This window comes from Copadichromis virginalis, linkage group LG1 (genome assembly GCF_057382275.1).
Source record: "Copadichromis virginalis isolate Kocher_CV1m ecotype Utaka linkage group LG1, C_Virginalis_male_GT1.1, whole genome shotgun sequence".
Lineage (NCBI taxonomy): Eukaryota > Metazoa > Chordata > Actinopteri > Cichliformes > Cichlidae > Copadichromis > Copadichromis virginalis.
In genome coordinates, this window is record NC_140618.1 from 40544211 (window position 1) to 40571194 (window position 26984).

Consider the following 26984-nt stretch of genomic DNA (forward strand, 5'->3'; position numbering starts at 1 on the left):
ATTCCATAAATCTTTTTTCACATAGTTTGTATCTACAATGTAGAAAGCAGTAAAAAAAAAAGACAGAAAGAAAAACCATGAAATGAGAAAGTGTGTCAAAACGTTTGACTGGTAGTGTATGTTTGCAATTTCAATAAATTACTGCACCTACTTCCCATTTTCCAGGAAAAATATAACGAAATAGGGGGTGGCTAAAGACTTTTGGACTGTACTCTCTGTTTTTTGAATTTTACATTTGTACATTTTAAAAGAGGTGTTTTATTCTTTGACTTCTGTGCTAAGGGCAGTTTGCTTATCCATAATAAACACCACATTCAAACATAAGTGTACATGTCACCAGGGAACCTTGGGCTGCAGATCAATGATTGATTTTGTAAATTTATCATCAGATCTGCAGCCACATGTTCTGGACCTCCAGGTGAAGAGAGAAGCAGAGCTATCAACTGATCATCACTTAGTAATGAGTTTGATTAGGTGGCAGGAGAGGTTGCTGGACTGTCCTTCAACAGAGGAAGGTTGAGAACATTGAGTCTAAATGGACTATATTATGCACCTCAATTGCTGGAGTGGTTGTGTGAAGTTGTCTGCAAGGTGGTCAGTGGTCATGACAAAATAAACCTGAACCAGATGGTGGAAACCATCAGGTTGGATATGCCAGGGAGCTGAAGAGGAGAATAAGCCTGTTAGTTGGACCTCTAATATCCACAATCAGGAGATTGTGGATATTAGAGGTTAATTGGGAATTTGTCCAATCAGTCTACATGTGTTTTTTAAAGTTTGATCAAATACCAAAGAGGTGTTAGGTCCGTTTTTGTGGCCTAGCCGTTTCCTGTACAACCATTACGAAAGATTGGTCTAAATTGCTGGTAATAAGTAAGACTAGTTCTTGGTGGGTGTTGGATTCTGCCGGGGCTGGCCTTTGTTACCGATTCTGTCCATAGCAATGCGCTGGAGTGCATAGCAAGTGGAGGAGTTTAAATATCTTGGGGTCTTCTTCGTGAGTGAAGGAGTGGGGATCTGAAGGATTGGTGGAGTGACAGCAGTGGGACAAATGCTATACCAGTGAAGAGAGAGCTGAATAATGGGTGGTGACTGAAATTTCCTATGCAGGCTAGACTGCATATGGCTAGACTTAGCCATAGAGATAGAATAGGGAGCTTGGTATTTGGGAGGGGCTTGTTGGGCTACTACTCCTCCACATCAAAAGGAGCCAGCTGAGGTGGTTCAGGCATGGGAGAAACTGGGAGAAAGCCCCAGGCCAGACCCAGGATGCTGGAGAAGTTACATCTGGAAAATGGAGGAGGTGGCCAGCAAAGGAACGTTGAGAAGTCTCTGCTTAGACTGCTGCCCACATGATCTGGACCTGGATAAACAACAGAAGATGGATGTTTGAATGTATGTATGGAGGATAACATTTTCCCAGAGAAAATGGTATGGATGACCTCCCTGTGGGGTGGTATTCATAGGATGAGACAATTTTGGAATGGAGCACAAATGGGAACTTACTTAGTTGCATTCTGTAATTAACAGCCAGTAATTTACCAACAGCAAACTCTACTGAGCATTTTCTTTTGCTGCTTTTGATACTTTCAAAAGAAATGAACAAGAATTTTTGAACATTTTACCTTCAAAATGGAATTAATGAAATGAACAGCCCTATTCAGGTTCTCTGACTTAGCTAATCCTGTATTTTCGGTATGGAATATATCGTTCCCTCAGTTATTGTGAGGTCAGCCTCAGAAGATGTTCCTGCCACCATGATTTGCAGTTGAGATGGTGTTTTTGCAGTGTGTGTAAAACTATAGTGCACCCAATGACTAATAGATTGTAGAACACTTCTGGTAGAAACATCCTGAAATAAATGTTTTTACATATGATTTTAACAACATTTTAAAAGTTGGACTGTCAAGAACCGAAGTTCAACACACACAAGCTGGACCCAGGAGCAGAACACACACACAGCGGTACGAGAGAAAAAAATAAACTTTATTATAACTGAGAGTGTCCCGGGAGAGTAGAAGGGAGAAAACGCACGGAACCAGAGAAACCGAGGGACCGGGAGAAGAATCGCGCAGGAAACGCCGAGAGCGGGACCGTGGGAGGCTGAAACAGAAAAAGAAAAAAGGATTATTGGGGTGCGGGTAAACCGGCAGCATACGAGGGGAGGTAGTGTACGCGTCTTACGATGATAGCGGGGCCAAGGGAACCGGAGGGAGGGGTGAGGGTCCGTGGGGAGAAGCTCCAGAAAGGGCGAGGGGGCTGGGGCTGATTGTGATCCAAATTCCGGACAGGCAGGTGGACAGGCTGGTGGCTCAAACACGCCGAGCTGTGATCTGAGTATACAAGGCAGAGTTAGTGTTAGTTCACACGGATAGGTTTACATAAGGGCTTTCCCGCAGGTGTACGTTACCGCTGAAGGACGACTACGGACTGGCGTGGAGCAGCAGGCTGGGCAGGATTAAATGGTCCACCTGGTGATCGCCTGGGATGGGATGCAGGTGTGGAGTCAGCGGCCACGCCCACGGGAGTGGGCATCCCATCAGCACCTCAGACGCCGGGCCGCGGACCATGACATGGACAGCTTGTTTTACAGAGGACAAAAATGATCAAAGTTTAGCAGGCAGTTCCCATGGTTACCTCACTGCATAAGCCATCACTTGTGCAACTGTGTATATATTTTTTTGTCTTTTACAAAGTGAGAGGTGCAGTGTAAGGGTGTGAAAGTAAGAGCAGGGCTGGCTTCCCATCATGCTGCTTTTATCATTATTATTAGAGGACTTTTTTGTGATAATTATCAAGACTGTTTTATTTCTCAGCCATTTTTGCCACGTTTACTTTTTCCTGAGAAATCATAACCAAAACAATCCTTGCTCTTCCATCAGCTGTCACCGGTTCCCAAACCAAAACTAAAACTCTGTGTCAGAGCCCGAAAACACTATCAGTATTCACAGTGACAGAACGAGCTGCCTGCACTTGAAACTGATGTTTATTGCTGCAGTTTTAGTTTAGAAAACCACACTGATTCATAAAATCCAAAAATAGATTGTGGGTTCAATTCAGTTGTATTTACAGTATATAGCGCCAAATCACAACATCAGTCACCCAAAGGTGCTTTATAGTGGAAGGTAGAGACCTTACAATGATACCCTACCAAGAAACCTATAGTGGCCTTTAAAAAGAAATGAACAAAAGGCAACACGATATCATAAGTTGCAAACACACACAATGATTTCTAATTGCACATTAGTTATGAGGTGTCTACGACGTGATTCCAGCGTTTGAGCTGTGATTTTTGTTTCTGTGCTGTCTGCGCAGTGAGGGCAAAATAATACTGATATAAAAAAATGAAGTCAGTGGTAAGAAATTACTCCACATAGTGTAAATTAGAAAATACTTGTGCAATTTCTGCCTTTATCCACTTGCTCCCAAATACTCAGACTGCTACACTTTTCCACGTTTGTTTAAGCACAATCACCACAAGAGGCACATTTGAACAACAAGTCATTTTAAATAGTTTTCTTCTTTATTAGCGTCATAATTTCTGAGTGTGTTATTTGAAAAAGACTTTTTGCACCCTCATCTGCCGTTGGTCAGCTCTGAATCGTTCCCACTCGTTATTTCTGCTTTAATTATCCTTTCTCTCCTGCTTCCACCCTGTCCGTCTTTCTTTCCCTCTCACCCTCTCTGTCATTACTCTCAATTGAGCCAAATTACCTCCATTCATTTAGGCCCCAGACAGGTGAATTAGCCTACATGGAATAATTCCTAGATTGAGTTCTCTCCCAGCCATTCCACGTTCTAATGGAATTAGCCAAGATAACAGTCCTGAGGAAGTCGGCATGATTTAAACGTGACACTAAACAGAAATCCTCACTGAGCCATTTTAATTGAGTGATTTGTCTGTTTCTTAATGGTTTCAACTTGTAGACGTGTTAAGAATGATGCAGCAGGTCTAAATTCAGCCTTGACTCGGCTTATAGAATTTTCTATACAGTTCACTCTTATTAGAGTCCATTCAGTTACTTTGAAAGATTCACCTTGAGCGCACCACTCAGGGTTTGTTGACCTTCGTATGGTGTGAGTGATTCTGATGTTGGAGCTCTGAACACTCTCTTTGAGAGTAGTGCCATTCAGTTTTTATTTATATTAGTAAAAGCCAGACTGACAATTCTTTGCTTAAGTTATAACTCAGGGTATAGTGAGTATTCTGGACATTATTATTCTAAACAACAATTTAATTACTTTATGGCTGTTAATCTCTTAATATCCACCAGTTCACCAGCAACCTGTCTTGGACGGCATTGTTATTTCTGTTGCATTAACATTCAACCTTTTTTGTAGAATTTTGCAGAAAAAGTGCAATGCCAAAACTATTGTATGGCACCTCATCTGAAAGCTATATCCTGTAGTTTGTGAATGTTAGTATTTAGCAAATGATTAAAAGGAAACCCTACAAACCTGCAGAGGAAACACTGGACTTTTAAGTGTTCTTTTTCTAGCTCAGAATCATTGCACAAATACAGGTTTAAAAATATAAAACTGCAGTGCAAATGTATAAATTTGAACTTTAAATGTATAAAATATTAAAACTTAGTTTGGACTACAAATCAATTTGGGGTTTCCATCAATGTACCAAGTTGTGCCTTTTCTCGAGACTACAGTAGCTGAGCATCTGCCGTAGTTCTTGGATATTCATCGGCACTTCTATGCAAAACTGAGACAAAGCACTGAACACTTGAAAGCACGAACATGAAAGCACGCCATCTTTAGCTAGCAGGTTATGAGGTCTGTCTCCAGTACTGTACAGCTGTCCTGCTAGAACGTCATGTGTTCATATTTATAGTTATAGAGTAAATATAAATAAATATAAATATATAGAGTATATTTATAGTTATTAAATATAAGGTTTTTGGTTTAATTAACAACTCTCTAAAACAGAATGCAATAAAACTGTTTGTAAAGGGAGGCTTTATTACAGGGGTGTCGTATTCAGACTGCGATACTTGTAGCTTCATACATATAAAAACTGCTAAAAGATTGAGTCTGCAAATCTATTTAAATACTGTTTAAAGTGTTCTTACCTTCAACAGTGTATCATAGGCTACGTTCACACTGCAGGCGAAAGCGCATCAAATCCGATGTTTTTGACCCTATGCGACCCATCTATCCGATCATGGTATGACAGTGTGAACGGCACAAATCCGATATTTTCAAATCCGACCTGGGTCACTTTCGTATGTGGTACTGAATCCGATACATATCCGATGTTTCAGAAAGCGACTGCTGTGTGAAAGGTCGCGTCGCATTAAATCCGTCTTTTACGTCACCGACACAAGACAGACGCCAATTATCAGCGCCAGAGAAGACATCGCGAACCCGTGTAGATATCAGTGAAACTGTTGGGAAGACAACGTTGGAGAAACGTGAACATTTTATTTGTACTGTATAATCTGCAGATTCTGACAGAAATCTGCAGCTATCCTTTGAAGCACCGCTCCTCTAAAACAGCAATAAGGATCATTATTAGGTTATTTACATTATTATGTAAATAACAAAATAACTTAAAGCAAAAATTGGGAAACGTAAAGTCCGAAGTCTTTATATTAAGGGCCATCAGTCAAACAATACTGTTTGCTCTGGGTCTAAACAGAGCGCGTTGTGTGTGAAGTCTTCTTTTGCGCATGCGGGCCGCTTTGAGCGTTCACACTAGAGCGCGTTTGCTGTTGCATTTTATTTGTAGTGTGAACAAGCAGACAAAAAAATCGGCTTTGATCAAAAAATCAGAATTGAGCATTAAGACCTGCAGTGTGAACGTAGCCTTAGTTAGAATACCTGGCTTTTTTTCCCCCACAAGGTTTTGTGCACCATTATTTTAAATTCCGAGATACTTGATCTTTTGTCCAGACTTTTTACTAGTTGCTTGTAATATACTCCTATTCAATTACACACTGAAGAACATGAGAAACATGGAAGTTAACTATTAAGAGCAACTGGAGTTCACTTCCTTTCTCAAGGTTTATAAAAGCAGACATACTTTTATAGACCTTGTGAAAGGCTTTTAGAATCATAAGAAGAGTTTCCCCTGCCATAATCACATACAGTAATCATTTATTGAAAGTTGAGACTATAAAGCAGAGTTGTAGTGATTACATCTGAGACAGCGTTTTCGACTTGATCCATTTTGATATTATACAAAAAGCTGTGTGCTTAACTCTATATCTTATACCCTTATCCATCCTTTAAACCAGGCCTTCCCAAAGTGTGGGGCCCGCCCCCTAGGGGGGCGCAGAGCCATTGCAGGGGGGGCGCGGTATGAAAAGGGGGGAAAAAAACAAAACACTTGGACACTGCTAGCACAGGGCACCCACAGAAATGCAAAGTAGGAGATGAAGCGTCGCTGAATATGTTTCCAAACCAACTTCATTCTAAGACAAAGACTAGAAAATATGATGAAGCAAATCTTCCCTTTGGCTTCACCTGCACAGGTGCTGAGGTAGGTCTCCCTGCAGGGTTGGTTTTCCCTCCGTCAGGAGCAGCGCTGGGCTCTTCAAATCACGGAATACAACTCTTCACTTGCACTGATGACAGCTATAGCTGAAACGTATTCATGTCGCTTAAAAGTAAACACTCAGTGAGTGCTGGCGTTTTGTTTGTTTAAAGCAGTGGTTCCCAAACTGTTTTTGCTGGGCCCCCCTTTGTTTTACAAGAAAAATGTTCGCCCCCCCCCGTCTGCGCATGGACAAACAGTATCCCACATTCTTGATTTTTAGTTCACAAACACTTCTTGTAATGACTAATGCTACAGGTATAGCTCTAAAGAATATAGCATCATAGGCAGTGTAGTCTGTGCTGCAGGGAGAATGGACTGCCATACACGTTATGTGTCTGTGAGCGCGAGGAGGGAGAAAAAGGAAAAGTACGAGTTGTCATCGAGCAAAAACGGGAGCTGGAACTAGGGCTGGGCTATAGCATACCGTTCACAGTAATACCGGTGTAATTTTGGGCAACGATAAGAAAATGAAATATGGCGATAGAATATGGGTAAAACGTGCATGCGCAGTGCCTTTGTTTACATACACACAAGGCAGCGACGCAGAAAGAGAAGAGCGAGAGCGGATCGTTGAATGAAACGGATGAACCAGAACTGGTTTGTAAAAATGCTGCAGCTTCAGTGGTGTGGAACTGGTTTGGCTTTCATCCGTCAGATACACAACAAAGCACAATTTTTGGTAGCGCATGCTAGCGGGCCGTCGTTATTACCGTGTTGTTTGGAAAATACGGCACACTTAAAATCAATCCTTTGATTTTTCTGAAAGTTGACAGAGCCCCTTATAATCCTGTGTGCCTTATGTATGAATTCTGGTTGTGTTTACTGACCTCGAAACGGTTTTATGTGCACGGCGCTCGAAAATCTGTCAAATGTTTTACTACGACTTTGCTAAGCTACAAAGCCGCACCGCTCGATGGATTGTCGGAGCATTACGGCTATCGTAGGCAGGAGCCTCGCGGAGTGATACGTACTGCACCTCAACATGATATCACCGTATTGTGTGTGTATAACCTCTTTTTAAGTGTTGTGGATATTATACATGGTTATGCTGAGGATATGTCGGCCAGTTTCCACTGGAAATGCCTTTTGGTTAAACTGTCAGCGAGGAATTTGCACTGTTACATTTTTATATAACTTTAATGGACATAAAAAACAGCTGCTTGTTTAAGTGAAAATACATTGATGTTTTTTTTTTTTTTGCACTAATAAAGTTGTGGAGTTGTAAAGTATTTTGTCTAGTGTCAGTTATATCGTCAGTTATATCGTTATCACAAATTTTCAAATGTATATTGGGATAAATATTTTTGGTCATATCGCCCTGCTCTAGCTGGAAGCATGTAAATATAATAATAACCACTGCAGCCAAGAAGAGTGCCTGACGAGCCCAGTTGTAAGTAAGCTATTAAGACTCGACTGTACACCGTGTTCGTGTTTTCCTCCGAAAACAATAAGTTCCGTTGGAGCAGCCTTTCAACGCCTCTCTCTGTCTCTCGCAAGAAAAGTTGACCCAGACAACAAAGTAAAGCTATTTTTCGGCTACGAACCAACACGAACCCGACGTATTAGTCAGAGGTCCCTTTACTACGGTTCGGAGTTGCGGCCCTTCAGTAACAGTAATAAATCACAGCAATAGTACATTCACGTAGTTGTAAAAAGCATGATAATATATTAAGTAATCCAAAGTATTCAGAATACGTTACTCTCATCGAGTAACGTATTCTGAATACGTTACAGATTACATTTTGGGGCATGTAATCTGTAATGGAATACATTTTAAAAGTAACCTTCCTAACACTGGTCATCAGTGCAAGTCAACAGTTGTATTCACTAATTTAAAAGGTTGCAATCACAGAGTGGTGCTTGTGAATAGTAAAAAAAAAAAGAGTTATGCACAAAGTTATGACTTCCAGTTCTTGAAGATAATTTTTTTAGCGATGCGTGAGGCAGTAACAACTATGTTTGATTTATGTGCTTCCATTTATGTGCTTATGTCACCTAACATGAACAGTTTAGGTGTGGCAACTAAACCGTGTGGAAAGGTCTTCACATATCCTCCGACAGGCCCTCGTAGGCGTACAAGACCATACAGCGTGCACATAGTTTTCAGTGGGTGTTTGCAGTGTGTGCATATGTCTGAGTGTGTGAGGCCCATTTGGAACATCCTTTGTCCTGTATATTGTGTTCTATGGAGAGTTCTGCATGTTGTAAGTTGCTGTATTAGGATCAGACGTTTTGATATGGGTTGATGGAAAGATCTTGCTCCCGTTTTGCAGTTTTATGGGAAATGGAATCACCAATTTTACACATTTTATATGTGTTTGATAACCATTTAGGGGTAGAGATATTTTAAATATTTTGTTGCCCATGTAGACATTTGAGTTCAGTTTACTGGGGTAAATCATTTTTGTGGGCTGGACTTCAAATCAGAGATCTTTACTTGTCCACAGAGAGCTTGTTTTAGGTTCAGCCATGGGCCGTCTAACAAGCTTGATTCGATCCATTCTGAGTCATACAGCGATCTGTTGGCTAAAAAGTAGAGATACAAATTTGGTCATTCTAGACCTTTGTGTTTTGGTTTTTGTGAAGTTTTTAAACTAATTTGTTATTGTGGAGGTTTGCTGAGTGAGGCAGAATAAAAATAGTTCAAAGGGTCGACAATCCAGTGTTTTTCTTCAAAACTGTGGTCTAGTGCGTTGTATTTAAAGTGCAGAACAGTTGCAGTCTCTTATCCATGTGCTCTAATGTGTTATCTTTAGACAATTATTTTTTTCAAAATGTACAGAGAGCACATAATTTAACAATACACGACTCGGATTAATAATAATGGAAATAATGATTTGTGATGAAATTCAGTGCAATAGAAAACTAGCTTTCTTTGCAGAATTACACTGAAAATATTTTGGCTCTTATTCTGGTCCCAGGTTATTTTCCTACCGGGAACCAAGGGGAAGTTGTCTAAACAGCTATGGTTACCTTTTCCCAAATACCAGCTCAACATTTTGCAGAAAAACGGGGTGTTTACTCAAGGATTGTATTCCAACTCGATTTATTATCTCTGAATTGTGTCTTTCCAGGTAACAAAGTTGATTAGAAGTAATAGAAGTCCCAAATGCTGCAGTAATAACTGTTTCTTTCACTCTAACTTGTAAACAGAAAAATCCCAGGCACCTTTAGAAGAGAGGCTTAGAATGTTGGAAAATAACTCCTCCGTGTTTTTTAAACCAACCCAGATGCCAGGATGAATGCCCAGTTGGCACTTATGGGCCACAGTGTGCTCACAAGTGTGACTGCCAGAACAGAGCCAAATGCTACCACATCAACGGCGCCTGCCTTTGTAACGAAGGCTTCAAGGGGCCTAGCTGTCAGGATCGTTTCTGTCCCACTGGCCTGTATGGACTCATCTGTGACAAATACTGCCCCTGCATACACACAAACACACTCAGGTACTGGATCATTGCTCAGGCTTTCTTACTGTACAACACTTCAGTAGAATAGAATGTTTGAATTACTGTATCTAGTTAAAGTGGAGTTGATATTTTGTTTCACATATTTCTGCTTTTCCCACTAAACCTACTATAAAAGTAACTTTGTGTCGAGGGTGGTCAAAATGGGAGAACTACAAAACAATATACACACTGCAAAAAAACCTTCTAATCTTCCTGCTCTTTCAGCTGTCACCCTCTGTCAGGAGAGTGCACCTGTGCTGCGGGATGGACTGGGCTTTACTGTGACGAGACCTGCCCACCAGGTTACTACGGTGAGGGCTGCAGAGAGCTGTGTGTTTGTGCTAATGGAGCCTACTGTGATGGCATCACTGGAGCTTGTATCTGTGCACCAGGATACATAGTAAGTGCAAAAGATTTCTGTGGCTTAACACCAACACTTTCCTTTTCCCCCAGTCCAGTTATTGGAATTTTATTGGTTCTTTTTGTTTTGTCTCACTCTAAACTTGCCAAATATAGATTATGGGATTATGGGAAGATTTAACACTGAGTATTTTTAAAACAAACTATTATCTTCAAACTATCTACAAGCTAGAGGGAGCCCACAGAAAAGGATGAGCCAGCTGCCTTGCTTCTTGCCTAACTGTATTGTGCTATGGAAACAAATAGACGACTCGTCTCTCAAAGCAAATACTTTGATTCTTCTCTAAGCTGCTCGTTCTACCATTTCACCTGTGTGTTTTTAATTGATTCATTCTAAGTTCATGAGAATGCCTCAATTTGCTGGACAATGTAATTGCACACAAATCAATATATATTTGAGAAGATCATTTATTTTCTATTAAAGAGCCACAATTCATGTGTTTATCATTTTTGGAATACTCTGTGCAGAGATTGCAAGAAAACAGCATTTTTTATTTTGTAAAACGTTTTATTTTGTATTTTCAAACATTTGCTGTTTGTTTTACAATCAAAACTGTATATCATATCATATCATATTATATTATATTACATTACATTATCGGATGATACAACACGTGGACAGCATAGAGTGAAATTCAGTTTTCACCACCCATTCTATTCCACAGTCTTAAGAGAAGCATAATGTCTTTGATCAGAGCATGCAGCTATTCACTAAAACTTGCCTAATTAACATCCTCCACATCTGTCAGAACTTTTAAGTTTAAGTGCATTGCATCAGCCATAGGTCTATTCATAAGAAAAAAGCACAGGCTCAGAGGCTTTAACGGCAAGAAATCAAAAGGATTTCCTCAGAAAGAATTGCACATGTAAATGAGGTTCCTAGTATTATTTAACCTGAAGACAGGTTAAAAATAATGAACAACTTCCACCTGGTTGAGGAGAGGGTATTTACAGCCAGTGTGTGCAGAAGATGCACAGAGAAGGCGTAGGACATCCTCTAACAACTGGTGCTGTTGACTCTGCAGGTTTAGACACAGAGCTAATGTGGCTCGCAAAGCAGAAAGGCTAATGCAGGTGCAACTCGTACGATGTTTGACAAAGAGAGCACGAGTGTCAGGATGGTACAAAAGTATGTGGAGTTTCTGCCTATATGTAACAGTGAGAGTACCTTAAAGGTTTGCATGCAGTAATATTTAAAATCTCTTGTTGATTTGTCTGTAACTAGTGCAGATGTATGCGCCGTTTTATTAAGCAGGTCTTGTTCCCATTTTGATGAGTAAGTTTAGGTGAAGTTTAGTTTGCCTTCTAATCTTACATCATATTTAGAAAGCTTTGGTTGCTCTGAATTATCAATGCTAATTGCCAGTTGTACAAAGTAAATTAGCATTTGTCCATGAAGTCAGTCCTGCATTTTGGTCAGTGGTTGGACGTAGCGTTTCATAAATAAAGTTGGCATGGCCGTAAACTTACAAGATGGACCCAAAGCTGTGCCACCGTCTATAAAGCTGTGAGACCTATACTTGCTCCAATGATGTGGTTGTCCAATAATGTCTTTCCAGTTACACTAAGTGAGTTATAGTAATGCTTAAGATGAAACCCTCATTATCCTATAAGAGATCTTACCTCGGTGTGTCCTGTTTGGATCTTTGGTCTTTCAATGCTGTCTGTTATTGTCAGCTCACAGAGGCAAGAACCAAATCAAACAGTCACATCAAGGCTGATCGTCTGTATCAGCAGTTTCATTGGCGTCTGTTCCATGAGCTGTTTTTCTATAATTTAATACATAAGTGTTGACAGAAGACCTTTGACACACCTTTTATTATATCGATGCTTATACTACAACCATAACTGAAGATGAATGCCAAATTAAGATCGTTACAAAACCCAACCAAAACACAATAAACACACATGAACACAAAACAGATGGTATCCGTTTGATTTTCACAGAAATTTAAAACTAAAACATCTCCAGTTACTTTACACAAAACTCCACTGATTCCCCAAACAGAGACAAACTCTTCAGTGTTACACAATATCATAATAAACGAATTCTGCTTTTAAACGTGCACCTACTATCCCCTTGAACGTAATTTCAGAATTAACTGATCCTGCCCCTTCATTTTGTTCCTCCTTGTGAGCCATGTACTCATCTTAGCTTGACCTATTGAAAAATTAATTAAGCAAACCTTTCAACGCTGCACCACAGAGTACTTTGGACCCAGGATAAAGAGACTCTCCTCTAAAACAATCCTAAGCCCAGGAAGCCACTGTCACAGCAAAGAAAAGAGGCCAGCAGGCCTGGGACAGCCAAGCCACAGGCGCTGCAGTGTTTCCTTGGTCCGACAGAAAAGACTGTGGCTCCCCGTTCTTGGATCTTTACAGGGAGTGCAGAATTATTAGGCAAATGAGTATTTTGTCCACATCATCCTCTTCATGCATGTTGTCTTACTCCAAGCTGTATAGGCTCGAAAGCCTACTACCAATTAAGCATATTAGGTGATGTGCATCTCTGTAATGAGAAGGGGTGTGGTCTAATGACATCAACACCCTATATCAGGTGTGCATAATTATTAGGCAACGTCCTTTCCTTTGGCAAAATGGGTCAAAAGAAGGACTTGACAGGCTCAGAAAAGTCAAAAATAGTGAGATATCTTGCAGAGGGATGCAGCAGTCTCAAAATTGCAAAGCTTCTGAAGCGTGATCATCGAACAATCAAGCGTTTCATTCAAAACAGTCAACAGGGTCACAAGAGGCGTGTGGAAAAACCAAGGCGCAAAATAACTGCCCATGAACTGAGAAAAGTCAAGCGTGCAGCTGCCAAGATGCCACTTGCCACCAGTTTGGCCATATTTCAGAGCTGCAACATCACTGGAGTGCCCAAAAGCACAAGGTGTGCAATACTCAGAGACATGGCCAAGGTAAGAAAGGCTGAAAGACGACCACCACTGAACAAGACACACAAGCTGAAACGTCAAGACTGGGCCAAGAAATATCTCAAGACTGGTTTTTCTAAGGTTTTATGGACTGATGAAATGAGAGTGAGTCTTGATGGGCCAGATGGATGGACCCGTGGCTGGATTGGTAAAGGGCAGAGAGCTCCAGTCCCACTCAGACGCCAGCAAGGTGGAGGTGGAGTACTGGTTTGGGCTGGTATCATCAAAGATGAGCTTGTGGGGCCTTTTCGGGTTGAGGATGGAGTCAAGCTCAACTCCCAGTCCTACTGCCAGTTTCTGGAAGACACCTTCTTCAAGCAGTGGTACAGGAAGAAGTCTGCATCCTTCAAGAAAAACATGATTTTCATGCAGGACAATGCTCCATCACACGCGTCCAAGTACTCCACAGCATGGCTGGCAAGAAAGGGTATAAAAGAAGAAAAACTAATGACATGGCCTCCTTGTTCACCTGATCTGAACCCCATTGAGAACCTGTGGTCCATCATCAAATGTGAGATTTACAAGGAGGGAAAACAGTACACCTCTCTGAACAGTGTCTGGGAGGCTGTGGTTGCTGCTGCACGCAATGTTGATGGTGAACAGATCAAAACACTGACAGAATCCATGGATGGCAGGCTTTTGAGTGTCCTTGCAAAGAAAGGTGGCTATATTGGTCGCTGATTTGTTTTTGTTTTGTTTTTGAATGTCAGAAATGTATATTTGTGAATGTGGAGATGTTATATTGGTTTCACTGGTAAAAATAAATCATTGAAATGGGTATATATTTGTTTTTTGTTAAGTTGCCTAATAATTCTGCACAGTAATAGTCACCTGCACACACAGATATCCCCCTAAAATAGCTAAAACTAAAAACAAACTAAAAACTACTTCCAAAAACATTCAGCTTTGATATTAATGAGTTTTTTGGGTTCATTGAGAACATGGTTGTTGTTCAATAATAAAATTATTCCTCAAAAATACAACTTGCCTAATAATTCTGCACTCCCTGTATGTTCCACGTGTTTATTCATAGCCATGACCCCATGCACCACTCTCCACTGGAGAGCCACACTGCGTTTCTCTATGGGAAGCTTGTACAGGGACGTCCAACTGTCAGATGAAATTGGTTTGTTACCTGCAGAGTGAGTGCCCAGTGCAGCCCTTAAGAGTCCAGGAAGACCAGCCATGACCTCTTCCACCAGCTTCTCCTGAAGGCACAAAGATCTCACTCCAGTCTCCTAAGCCAGCTTGGCAGCTGTTTTCCACTGGCCTGCTGTCCTCAGCCCCGCCAGCTTTGTTAGGCCAGCATTTATGAGGAACCTCTGAACACTAACAGTGCTGAGCATCATACTTGGTATCAAGGGATTGTAAAGTTGACAATAAAAACAGTCCAGTTCCAAGCATGCAAAACAGACTGGTAAAAACAGGAGGTCAGCATGAAGTCTATTCCAGTTACGTTTATGAGAAACAGGTGCTTCACTCTGTGAAGCAGCGTAGATGCCGCTTTGAACCAGGGCGGTTGTTGCTTATCATAAAGATACCGTTGTGCTGTCTGAAAGCGTAATGCTGTGAGGCAGCTAAGAAGAGTCAATCAAACTCTGACCCCCTCTGACACACAGACTCCTTTTTTCTCTGATAATTTTTAATAACATTTAAATTTACAATAAACTCCACCGATCTCACCTGGACCCACAGCACCAACGCTCTGGTAAATAAGGCCCAGCAGCAGCTGCACTACCACTACAATAACTTGGACTGGAAGTTCTCCTGGTCTTCCTGGTCATGTGGAAAGCATGCTCTCCTGCTGCCTGGATATTTGGTACGCAGGGGCCACTACTAAAAATGGGAAGGCTGCGCAGAAGGTAAAAATCATTGGCTGTCATTTGCCACCCCTGGAGCCCATTGCCAGATAACCATCGCCACCATCACAGGTGACCCTTCGCTCCCCGCCCAAAACCTGTTTGACCCACCGCCCTCTGGTCTGCGCCTCAGGTCAGTCAGGTCTCCCAACTCCAGACTCACAAACAGCTTCTTCCCCTGGGCCGTTCAGACTATTAACAAACACTATCCGCTGAAAGCCCACCCGTGGTGGGTCAGTTTGAGTAACCCTCATTACTCTACACCATAGGTGTCAAACTCTGGCCCGCGGGCCAAATTTGGCCCGCAGCCTAATTACATTTGGCCCGCGAAGCCACACCAAATGACTATCAGAGCTGGCCTACTGGTATTATACAGCTAATATATATATTGTTTAGTATTAAGCTTTGCTTGTTCCATATTCAGTTTTTCAGCAAAACTTGTTTGAGTCCATAAGAAAAGATTCATTCTTATATCTAGAGGAAGATTTTTTTTCAGTAAATATTAATGTTAGCCGCTCGACTTTGTTCCAGTTTTGAATTTTGGCCCACTGTGTGTTTGAGTTTGACACCCCTGCTCTACACTATACTTACACATTGACTCTATATTAGACCAAGTCCTTTGCTCTACTTCCAAGCACTTGGTTTTCTATGTGTGCCTTTTCTTATTTTGTGCCTTTCTCTTGTATATATTCATCTTAACTGTACACCTTTCTCCAGTTTATTGCTGCTGTCTTACTATTTACATTTTATTCCTGCAGAGTTGGCGTCTAGCACTCATAATTTCGTTGTACATGTACAATTACCATATAGGGCTATTGTTTCCTGTTCTATTCAAGTGAATATTAAATTTAACAGCAGTGGAGAACGTGTTTTATTGCAGTAAATGATTTCTGAAATTGTTGTAACGAAGTTTAAGGATGTAATTCCTCCACTGTTATCGTCTTCAATGTCATTTAGCAACAGTCCAGAGCAGTTACCTAAACTCTAATCCCACAGAGGTCGATTAACTTGTTAATAGTTTTCTCTCCTCACTGTTTCTGACTCTGGATACTGTGTCTCCTCTGAAAATAGCCTTGAATCAGAAGTTCTTGACTCCCTGGTTAAATCCACAATGGACGCCTTGAAGCAGACAACCTGAAAACTGGAGAAAAAATTGCATCTCACTGATTTAGAAGAGTTTGCTCCACTATATAAGGAAAAGCCCTCTGTGAAGCGAGGACATCTTAGTATTCATCATTGATTGAAGGTGGTTTCTTCTCAGCACTGCAGCCAGGCTGACAAAGAGTCAGAGCTGTGTTGAGCTTCCTTTAACCATAACTTGTGATGACTTGACAAATTTCTTCACAAATAAAATTTCAACCATTGGAGAAATTATTTGTAACCATCTGACAAACCTGTCATTACGTACAGCTACTTTCAATAGTACTAATATTTAAATAGACTATTTAAGCTACTGTCCAAAAATTCTTCAAAGAGTAGTTATGAAACAATTAACTGATCATCTGCAGATCATCTATCAAGTAGAGCACAATTTTTTCATGTAAACGTAGAGTCTTCTTCTGCCGTTAATGACATAGTTCCACAGGGTTCTGTGCTAGAACCAATTCTGTTTACATTATACTTTCATTCTGCAGTATTATTAGAATGCACAGCACACATTTGCAGATGATACCCAGCACATCATTTAGTTAAACTGAAATACATTCCTAGATGTAAAGACCTGGATGACTGCTTATTCCCTGCTTCTGAATTTAGACAAACAGAAGCTATTGTACTCGTCCTGAAAAGTCTTAGAAACAATGTGTCTAACCAGATAATTACTCTGGATGGAATAAGTTTGGACTCCAGTAACACTGCGAGGAATTTCGAGTCTAGTTTATATGCCACGTCACATCAAATTGTTAATTATTATTAATCTCTGGTTTTCTTTCTCAGTTTTGTTTTGTCTGCTCCCCTCATTCCCAGCCAGTTGCAACAGATGGCTGACCATCCCAGTTCTGCCAGAGGTGTCTTCCTGTTAAAAGGACGTTTTAACAGTTATTTTCCCATAGATTTGTAGAAACAAAGCCTAATATTACAGGGAGTGCAGAATTATTAGGCAAGTAATTTTATTATTGAACAACAACCATGTTCTCAATGAACCCAAAAAACTCATTAATATCAAAGCTGAATGTTTTTGGAAGTAGTTTTTAGTTTGTTTTTAGTTTGAGCTATTTTAGGGGGATATCTGTGTGTGCAGGTGACTATTACTGTGCATAATTATTAGGCAACCTAACAAAAAAACAAATATATACCCATTTCAATTATTTATTCTTACCAGTGAAACCAATATAACATCTCCACATTCACAAATATACATTTCTGACATTCAAAAACAAAACAAAAACAAATCAGCGACCAATATAGCCACCTTTCTTTGCAAGGACACTCAAAAGCCTGCCATCCATGGATTCTGTCAGTGTTTTGATCTGTTCACCATCAACATTGCGTGCAGCAGCAACCACAGCCTCCCAGACACTGTTCAGAGAGGTGTACTGTTTTCCCTCCTTGTAAATCTCACATTTGATGATGGACCACAGGTTCTCAATGGGGTTCAGATCAGGTGAACAAGGAGGCCATGTCATTAGTTTTTCTTCTTTTATACCCTTTCTTGCAGCCACGCTGTGGAGTACTTGGACGCGTGTGATGGAGCATTGTCCTGCATGAAAATCATGTTTTTCTTGAAGGATGCAGACTTCTTCCTGTACCACTGCTTGAAGAAGGTGTCTTCCAGAAACTGGCAGTAGGACTGGGAGTTGAGCTTGACTCCATCCTCAACCCGAAAAGGCCCCACAAGCTCATCTTTGATGATACCAGCCCAAACCAGTACTCCACCTCCACCTTGCTGGCGTCGGACTGGAGCTCTCTGCCCTTTACCAATCCAGCCACAGGCCCATCCATCTGGCCCATCAAGACTCACTCTCATTTCATCAGTCCATAAAACCTTAGAAAAACCAGTCTTGAGATGTTTCTTGGCCCAGTCTTGACGTTTCAGCTTGTGTGTCTTGTTCAGTGGTGGTCGTCTTTCAGCCTTTCTTACCTTGGCCATGTCTCTGAGTATTGCACACCTTGTGCTTTTGGGCACTCCAGTGATGTTGCAGCTCTGAAATATGGCCAAACTGGTGGCAAGTGGCATCTTGGCAGCTGCACGCTTGACTTTTCTCAGTTCATGGGCAGTTATTTTGCGCCTTGGTTTTTCCACACGCTTCTTGCGACCCTGTTGACTATTTTGAATGAAACGCTTGATTGTTCGATGATCACGCTTCAGAAGCTTTGCAATTTTGAGACTGCTGCATCCCTCTGCAAGATATCTCACTATTTTTGACTTTTCTGAGCCTGTCAAGTCCTTCTTTTGACCCATTTTGCCAAAGGAAAGGACGTTGCCTAATAATTATGCACACCTGATATAGGGTGTTGATGTCATTAGACCACACCCCTTCTCATTACAGAGATGCACATCACCTAATATGCTTAATTGGTAGTAGGCTTTCGAGCCTATACAGCTTGGAGTAAGACAACATGCATGAAGAGGATGATGTGGACAAAATACTCATTTGCCTAATAATTCTGCACTCCCTGTAAAGTCCCCAGCCCCCCAGGTCACTGAATAATTAATGTGTTACAATAACACACTTAACATATTCAGAGTTTAAAACCTTTGCACCTTTGCTGGATTTAGATCCAGAGGGAGTTATTAATCAGTTTCAGGTGCTTTGGTGTTAATGAAGTTAACAGCAGGCGCACTAGAGGGGCAAAATGACACATTTTTCCCATCCTCTTATTTTCTGACAGTTTTTTCACTACTTCTGTATTTGGCTTGGGTCATTGTCACTAGTGGTATTATGAGGTGATACCTAGTGACACCTTGCTGTCTCTCCAGGCACAGTCTCAGGAGAAGGATACAGGATATTAGTCTAGGAGACCTGAACACAAAAGTAGAACGTCCTTGTGTTACGTACAGCTCAAAATTTCCTCCATACAAGAACGTAGTAAGCTCCAATACTGACCAGTAAGAAATCTACACACTCACACTGCAATGGTGTACACAATGTTCATTTTTTTCCCCTCCAAGTCAGACTACTGGCTGAGGACACAACTCCGGTCTGGAATCCAAGGCCCAAAGCTGCCGTGGTCAGGATTGTTAGCCTTATCAGGCCTGGTGTTGTTCGAGGGTGGGTCTTTACACCAGATCCTGGGGCTTCCACTCTGGAGCTCACACTTCTCTAAATCTTGACCAGTTTCCTTTCCTTGGGCACAGATAGTGTCCAGTCCAGTGTTTTTATCCCAGCAAATCCACATGAATCCTAATTCAAACGAGTCCTCCCTCCAGCATCATCAGATTATTTTAAAAGCAAAACCAGGCCAAGTTAAAAATCCTTTCCTTTAAAATGTTTCATCCTGGAGTCTCCAAGGTCAGCTGGCTTCCCTGCTCCAGCAGTGTCCTACTAAAAAACAACAACCTGCCCTCTCCCCTTTATAGAGAAGGCCTAAAATCCTTCCCAATCAACTGCTCCCTGTACTCAACTCCAGATAGCTGGCTGTTGGACTAGAGTAGAATCTCCACTCCCACATGGGTGTGGCCCACACAAGACACAAAAACACCAAAGCATGCAAAGCAACCCATGGGCTGTCCACCAGCGTGTCCTCTGTTGTTGACTTGGCTGTCTCTGACCACTACTGTGTGTTTTTTAACATCACCGGTTTTATTCAGCGGGAGACCTCGGTGCGAACTGTGAGGAGGCGCTATCTAACCTCTGAAGTGGCTGCAAATCTTACCAGGGTTTTAGACGAATGCCCCCCTGTGATTCTACCTGCATCCTGCGATTTGATTTTTAGTTATTTCAACAGCAAACTGAAGAAAAGCCTTGACTCCGTTGCTCCACTCACCACCAAAAAGATTAACGTAAAACATGCATCACCTTGGAGAAACGAAGAAGTCAAAAAACTCAAAAGAAATTGCAGGGCAGCAGAAAGGAGATGGAGGAAAAATAAAAATACTATCAACCATCAAATATTTTGCGAGCAACTTAAAGTATACAATAATACATTAAGGAAGTCAAGAAATTCATACTTCGCCAAAATAATCAGTATTAACAAAAATAATCCCAAGGTCCTCTTTTCCACCATAGATCATTTATTTAACCCTGATTTTAACAGCTCCCAAAGAACCCCCACAGACTCGCTCTGTGAGCAGTTTGCAGACCACTTCAGGGGAAAGATCAGCGCCATCAGATCTGATATTTTATCTAATCGCCATATGATTGTAAACACATCTGATGGCTCGATTGTACCTGAGGAGACACTGGACAGCTTTGTCCTGGTTAATGCTGAGAACTTTCAGAAGGTTTTCTCCACAGTGAGACCCACCACATGTCTTTTAGATCCAATTCCTTCTTCACTCTTTAAAACACTTTATGGATTTTTTGAGGCTGAGCTTTTATACATGATGAATTGCTCTCTTCAGTTGGGTGTCTTCCCTGCTGCCTTTAAAACGGCGGTGGTGAGGCCCCTTCTGAAGAAGAGCAATTTGGATTGTAATGATTTTAATAACTACAGACCTGTATCCAACTTACCATTTTTAAGTAAAGTCTTAGAAAAACTTGTTTTTACTCAGATTACTGATTTTCTCAATGATAGACAGATCCTGGAGATATTCCAGTCTGGATTTAGGGTGAACCACAGCACAGAGACGGCTCTCCTAAAGGTTTTAAATGATCTTAGATGTAACTGGGACGCCCAAAAGCTCTCAGTCCTGGTGCTACTGGATCTAAGCGCAGCCTTTGATACAGTAGACCACGCTATTCTTTTAAACAGACTGAAACACATGGTGGGCCTCTCTGGTGCTGTACACAACTGGTTCACTTCCTATCTCTCTGACAGAACTTTTATGGTGAGTATGGATACATGCTCCTCTAAGATCCATAAAATGACATGTGGTGTGCCTCAAGGGTCGGTTCTAGGCCCTGTACTTTTTAATTTGTATATGCTCCCTCTCGGCGGTGTCATCAGGAGGCATGGAGTGAACTTCCACAGTTACGCTGATGACACGCAGCTGTACATCTCTGTGTCTCCTGATGACACCAGACCAATGGATGCCCTTTTTAACTGTATCTTAGATATACGATCTTGGATGGCAGAAAACTTTTTACAGCTTAACCAGGACAAAACTGAAGTTTTAATTGTCGGTCCTGAGGCTCAGAGAGAGAAACTCTTGTCTAAATTAGAGGCATTTTCACTATGTCCTTCGCTACAAGTGAAAAACCTGGGTGTTATTTTTGACTCTGAGCTTGGTTTTATCCCACATGTTAAACATGTAACCAAAATTGGATTTTATCATCTAAAAAATATAGCCAGAGTCCGCCCTATTCTCTCTCGGGCCAACACGGAGATGCTGATGCATGCTTTTATTACCAGTAGCATTGATTACTGTAATGCCCTGCTCTCTGGTCTTCCTAAGAAGAATATTTCAACTTTACAACTCTTGCAAAACTCGGCAGCTCGTGTGCTGACGAAGACCAGAGGGCGGGCCCACATTACACCGGTTTTAGAATCGCTGCACTGGCTCCCCGTGTGTTTCAGGATCGATTTTAAAGTTCTTTTATTGGTTTTTAAATGTCTTAATGGTCTCGGGCCTTCTTATCTCTCAGATCTGCTTTTACCATACGAACCCTTGCGGACCCTGAGGTCCTCTGGTACTGGCCTTTTGATTGTCCCTAAAGTCAGAACACATACTCACGGAGAGGCAGCGTTTCAGTGGTATGGTCCTCGTCTGTGGAACAGCCTGCCGGAGGAGCTCAGGGCCGCAGAGAACATACATGTTTTTAAGAACAGGCTCAAGACCCACCTTTTTAATTTAGCTTTTACTTAGCGTTTATTTATTTTTTATGCTTATTTATTCTATCCTGCTATTTTATTATTAATTTAGGATTTACCTAATATTTGTTTGATTTTATTCTTATTCATTTTTTAATCTTCTTATTCTATTTATATTTATATTGTATCCTGTTCTTATTTATTTTATCATTTTACCCTGTATACATCGTATTGTGTCATATCTCCAGTGTTTCCTCGGAGGGCGCTCTCTGCACCGGGGCTGTTATTGACCGTGGCTGCTGGGTCTCTCGGGTCCTCTCAGCCTGGCTGGGGGGCTCCTTTGCCTCCCTCCGGCTGTGTGCCCAGCCTGGAGGCTGCGGTCTGTGACCGGCTCCCGGTGCAGACGGCTCCCTGTTATAGTGTTTCCTCACTTGGCTCATGCGAGCCCAGCCCAATTTTTACTCTTTAAGTGTGCGCGTGTGTGTATGTGTGTGTGGGTGGGGGGATATATGTGTATTGAGAGTGTGGGGAGTGAGTTGGAGGGTGGGGTGGGCTGCTTTTAACTATGTAAAGCACTTTGTACTACATTTTCTCTGTATGAAAAGTGCTTTATAAATAAAGATTGATTGATTGATTGATTGATAGTAAAAAAATGAAAAGTAATGCCAACCAAAATGTTTAGTGGAGGATTCTCTCAACTCTTTTCCACAATGCTACACTCTGCAACACTTAATCTATGAGGAGGACCAATATCTGCTCTTTTGTGCAAGGAGGAACAGGATGAGCACGACCAGAACCCGACAAATGACCTCTCGTAGGTGTGGTCAGGCTCACCCTGATCACATATGAGAGAAGTGAAAGGGTCAGCAGAACCCTTTAACATCATCGGGTTCCTCCTGCTGCACAACAATCCCAGGCTTCATGTGGCAATGATATGAGAGGATGAAGAAATTGATACTACTGACTGACCCCCATACTCACCTGACTTAAATCCAATAGAAGACCTGATGTTGTTGGGTGAACAGAAACATAGGGGATTCTCCTCAACACCACATGTTGTTCCAACATTGTCAGGCATCATTACAAGTATCTGTATGCCATACAAACTAAAACGCACCAATTTGGAGTTGCTGCAATTAAATGTTTCACTTTAATTTTCAGGGTGTCTGTGAATTTAGGTTCATGATTTTAATATCAAACAGTGCCTCATACTTTTGTTGCTAACACATTACTCAGTCCATATCTGTATAGATATCCGGCACAATTTTCCCCTATTGAGATCTGATGCGTTTTCCAAGTGTTCCTGTAATTGTTAGTAGTGTAGAGGCAATCACAGTCGTTGATGATCTGCTAACCAAGTACAGAAGCAGCAGTTTGATACTCAGTCTCTCCATTCCTATAGTGACAGTGATGGTATTTGTTTATTTTAGGGGACTACGTAGAGTTGTTAAATTTCTTTGCTTTCCTCCAAGGCTGCACAGCTAGTGTTTGGGTTATGAAGTAAAAAACACATTATTTTTGTTTTGTTATCTTTGATTTAAAAACTGAAAATAACTGGCTTTTAGAACAAAAATTTAAATCAAAGTTGCCAAGCAAATGATCATTAATCCACCAATCTGTACATAATTATTATACAAGAGGTGACTTTACAGTCCTGGGAAATTCAGTTGATTTTCCTTACTGAACACATTGATGTTCAATTTTATTTATTTTTCAAGTGTTTCAAATTTAATAAGAGCTCTTTGTCCTCCTGTCTTTTGGATAGCTTTGTGAATATTAGATTAATAGCAATTTAAAGGCAGCAGGTTTGAAGCATACAATTTTAATTGGCAAAGTTTATATGTTGGAGGTCCCAATCAATGTGTCATGGTGCCTGAGATTTCAGATGTGTGAAGCTTGCTCTCCCAGCATGCTATCAGCACAGGATAAGGTTAGATATCCTGCTAATGCCAAGCTGTCTGTCTCGCCACTACGACATGTCCTTTATTGATTAGTCTGCAGTCTAGCTACTCTCTCATGTGTTCATCAGTAAATGTTACATACAAAGCATTTATGCTTATGTGAATCAGTAGATGAGGCAAGTTGAGAGTCAGGAGTCTTTGTTATCTTTGTCTTTGTTGTCTAGCTAAGTGTAAACAGCAGTAAATACTCAATATTCAATGTTGTTGTGCAGCACGCAGGACAGACAGCGCACAATGTGCTTTGAAGTAGCAGCCAAGAAAGGTGTTATTTAAGTCCATGAACAGTGAACACCTGTGTGGATCAGCGCGCTTGTATTCAAATGGTTTCCACATGTAATGGTCTGCTAGAGGATGTAGAGAGCCATAGTCCCGTCCCCCAGGGCATGAAGCAGGCATGGAGGAGATCCAGGCCCCAGACATCCAGAGGTGTGCAGGGAGTCACCTGCAGGGAGTGTGGTGAGGGGAGATAGGCCTTGGAGGGCCTGGGAGTTCCCAGAGAGGTGGAGTCTAAGACCCGACCTGACACATAGACACAGACAAACAGGCACACACAGACACAAACATGCGTTCCCACCCTCATGCACACATATACAAACACTCAGCACTCACCCAACGTAGGGATTGACATAAATAGACATGTACACACAATCACACTCCCCAAACATACTCTATACCCCAGGTCCAGGTACCCTCGCCCCCAGAGGGGGAAACAGAACCCACACCCAAGAGATGTTACCCTTCCCCCCGGGGTGGAGGCAAGCAGACCGTCCCAGGCTCCGCAGCAGCAGGGAGGCCAATCGGACAGCCAACATCTCCTCCCAGCCCCCCCGCCCCGATGGCTAGCAGAGAACGGGGGTGTGTGAAGACCCCATACCTCCCTCCTCCCGCTCATGTGTAGTGTTGCTGCGTGTTGCTCTAAAGTGCATGGGAGAGAGGGGGAGAGCATGGTGCTGCTGCCAGAGAGCAGAACAGTGAGATCTTAAGAGATCCAGCCTACGGCTCTTCAATGGGGCGTCACAGGGTCCCCAGGAAAAAATAATTAGAAGGTTTCAGATTTTTCTGAAAAGGTTGCCTCTAGACAGCTGCATACACATACAGAACTCTCCAACATTAAAAATATTTATACATGTACATTAACATGTAACACATAACACACATATACAGTTGGGTCCATAAATATTTGGACAGAGATTTTGGTTCTGTACATCACCACAATGATTTCCCCCCTGTCCTCTTCAGTTCTTTAGCAATCAGAGTTATTGTCTGAAGGCCAAGAAAGATGGATTTATTTTACTAAGTAGATCATTATGGCTTTGCCATATTGGTCCACTTGATTGACCTTTGTTATTATTATTTATTTATTCAATTTATTTTATTTTAAGTCACAAATAGGACAGACATGCCTGGGGGCAGAGAAAGAAAGAAAGAAAGAAAGAAAGAAAGAAAGAAAGAAAGAAAGAAAGAAAGACAGACAGACAGACAGAGGGGAAGAGGGGAAGAGGGACAGTGAGAGAAGACACTAAAAAACAAATCTGCTGTTTACCTGTTGATACAAAAAAAGAAAACAAGTAAAAGGAGAGCAACACAATAAAAACAGCACTGCAGCAATAACCTAGATAAGTGTAACTAACAGTAAATACTAAATATTGAATTTTATTTTGCAGCACACAAGACTGACAGCGCAGAATGTGCTTTGAGGTGGGAGGCAAGAAAGCCTGTGAGCACCTGTGTGCGTGAGCGCACTTGTATTCAAAAGGATTCTCCTTGTAATGTGCCTGCATGAAGCAGGCATGGAGGAGACATCTGGTGGCCCCCAGGAGCGTGAGAGCCCAAGGAGGACCATCGGAGGGGCAGCCACGCCACCCTCCTGGAAAGAGCTGAGGAGAGCCCCAGACAGGGGGTTCAATTTTAAATGAAACAATTCTGATGCAGTTGAAGTGCAGACTAGACTCAGTTTTAATTCAGTGAGTTGAAAGAAAAGATTGCATAAAAAGGAAGGGATTTTTAAACAAAAATAATTGGTCAAATTAAATAACTGAGCATAAAATGTTTATTACTACATAATTGGTTGAAAAGCCTTTGCAGGCAATGACAACCGGAAGTCTTGAACTCATGGACATCACCAAATGCTGGGTTCCTCCTTTTCGTTTGGCCTTTTTACAGCTTTATTTGACAGGGTACAGTGACGAGTGACAGGGAAGCGGAGGGCAAGAGATGGGGGAAGATATACAGCAAAAGGTTGGAATCGAATGTGGGCCGGCTGGTCTCAGTCATGCGACATATGGTCACCTGCTCATCGCAGTGAGCTAAATCAACACCCAGGGTTTCCTCCTTTTTAATGCTCTCACAGGCCTTCAGTTGCTGTTTGTTTGTGGGTCTTTCTGTGCAAAGTTTAATCTTCAACAAGTGAAATGCAGCTCAGTTGGGTTAAGATCAGGTTGTTTGCATCAATAAACTCCTGGGTTGCTTTGGCCGTATGTTGTGGCTTATTGTCCATCTGTATTATGAAACACTGCCTAATCAATCTGACTGCATTTAGCTGGATTTGAGCAGACAGTCACCTCAGAGTTCATTCGTCTGTTTCTGTCCTGAGTGACATCATCAGTAAACACGAGTGTCCCAGTGTCACTGGCAGCCATGCATGCCCAAGCCGTCACACTGCCGACGCCGCGTTTTACCGATGATGTGGTGTGCTTTGGATCCTGAGCTGTTCCACACCTTCTTCATACTTTTGTCTTGCCATCATTCTCGTAGAGGGTGATCTTGGTTTCATCTGTCCAAAGAATGTTTGTCCAGATCTGTGCTGGCTTTTTTGGGTGTTTTTTTTAGCAAAGTCTAGCCAGTCTATTCTTGAGACTGATGAGTGGCTTGCACCTTGCAGTGAACACCCTGTATTTACTTTCATGCGGTCTTCTCTTTATGATAGACTTGGATATCGATACGTCTACCTCCTGGAGAGAGCT

General features: G+C 41.7%; 1 protein-coding gene and 1 long non-coding RNA gene across 2 annotated transcripts in view; one reads left to right on the plus strand and one right to left on the minus strand.

Annotated features, from left to right (window-relative positions):
* LOC146719295 (multiple epidermal growth factor-like domains protein 10) overlaps positions 1–26984 on the plus strand; it is a 206963-nt gene that overhangs the window by 131960 nt on the left and 48019 nt on the right. The window contains exons 9-10 of the mRNA XM_085463041.1: positions 9781–9993; positions 10222–10396. Of these exons, the coding sequence (XP_085319167.1) occupies positions 9781–9993; positions 10222–10396 (388 nt within the window). The remainder of the gene's footprint in view (positions 1–9780; positions 9994–10221; positions 10397–26984) is intronic.
* LOC146719297 (uncharacterized) lies at positions 1966–2564 on the minus strand. Its single transcript, XR_014921356.1, has 2 exons — positions 2185–2564; positions 1966–2103 (listed from the first exon to the last, which is right to left on the minus strand). It is a non-coding gene; the product is annotated as an uncharacterized LOC146719297 (long non-coding RNA).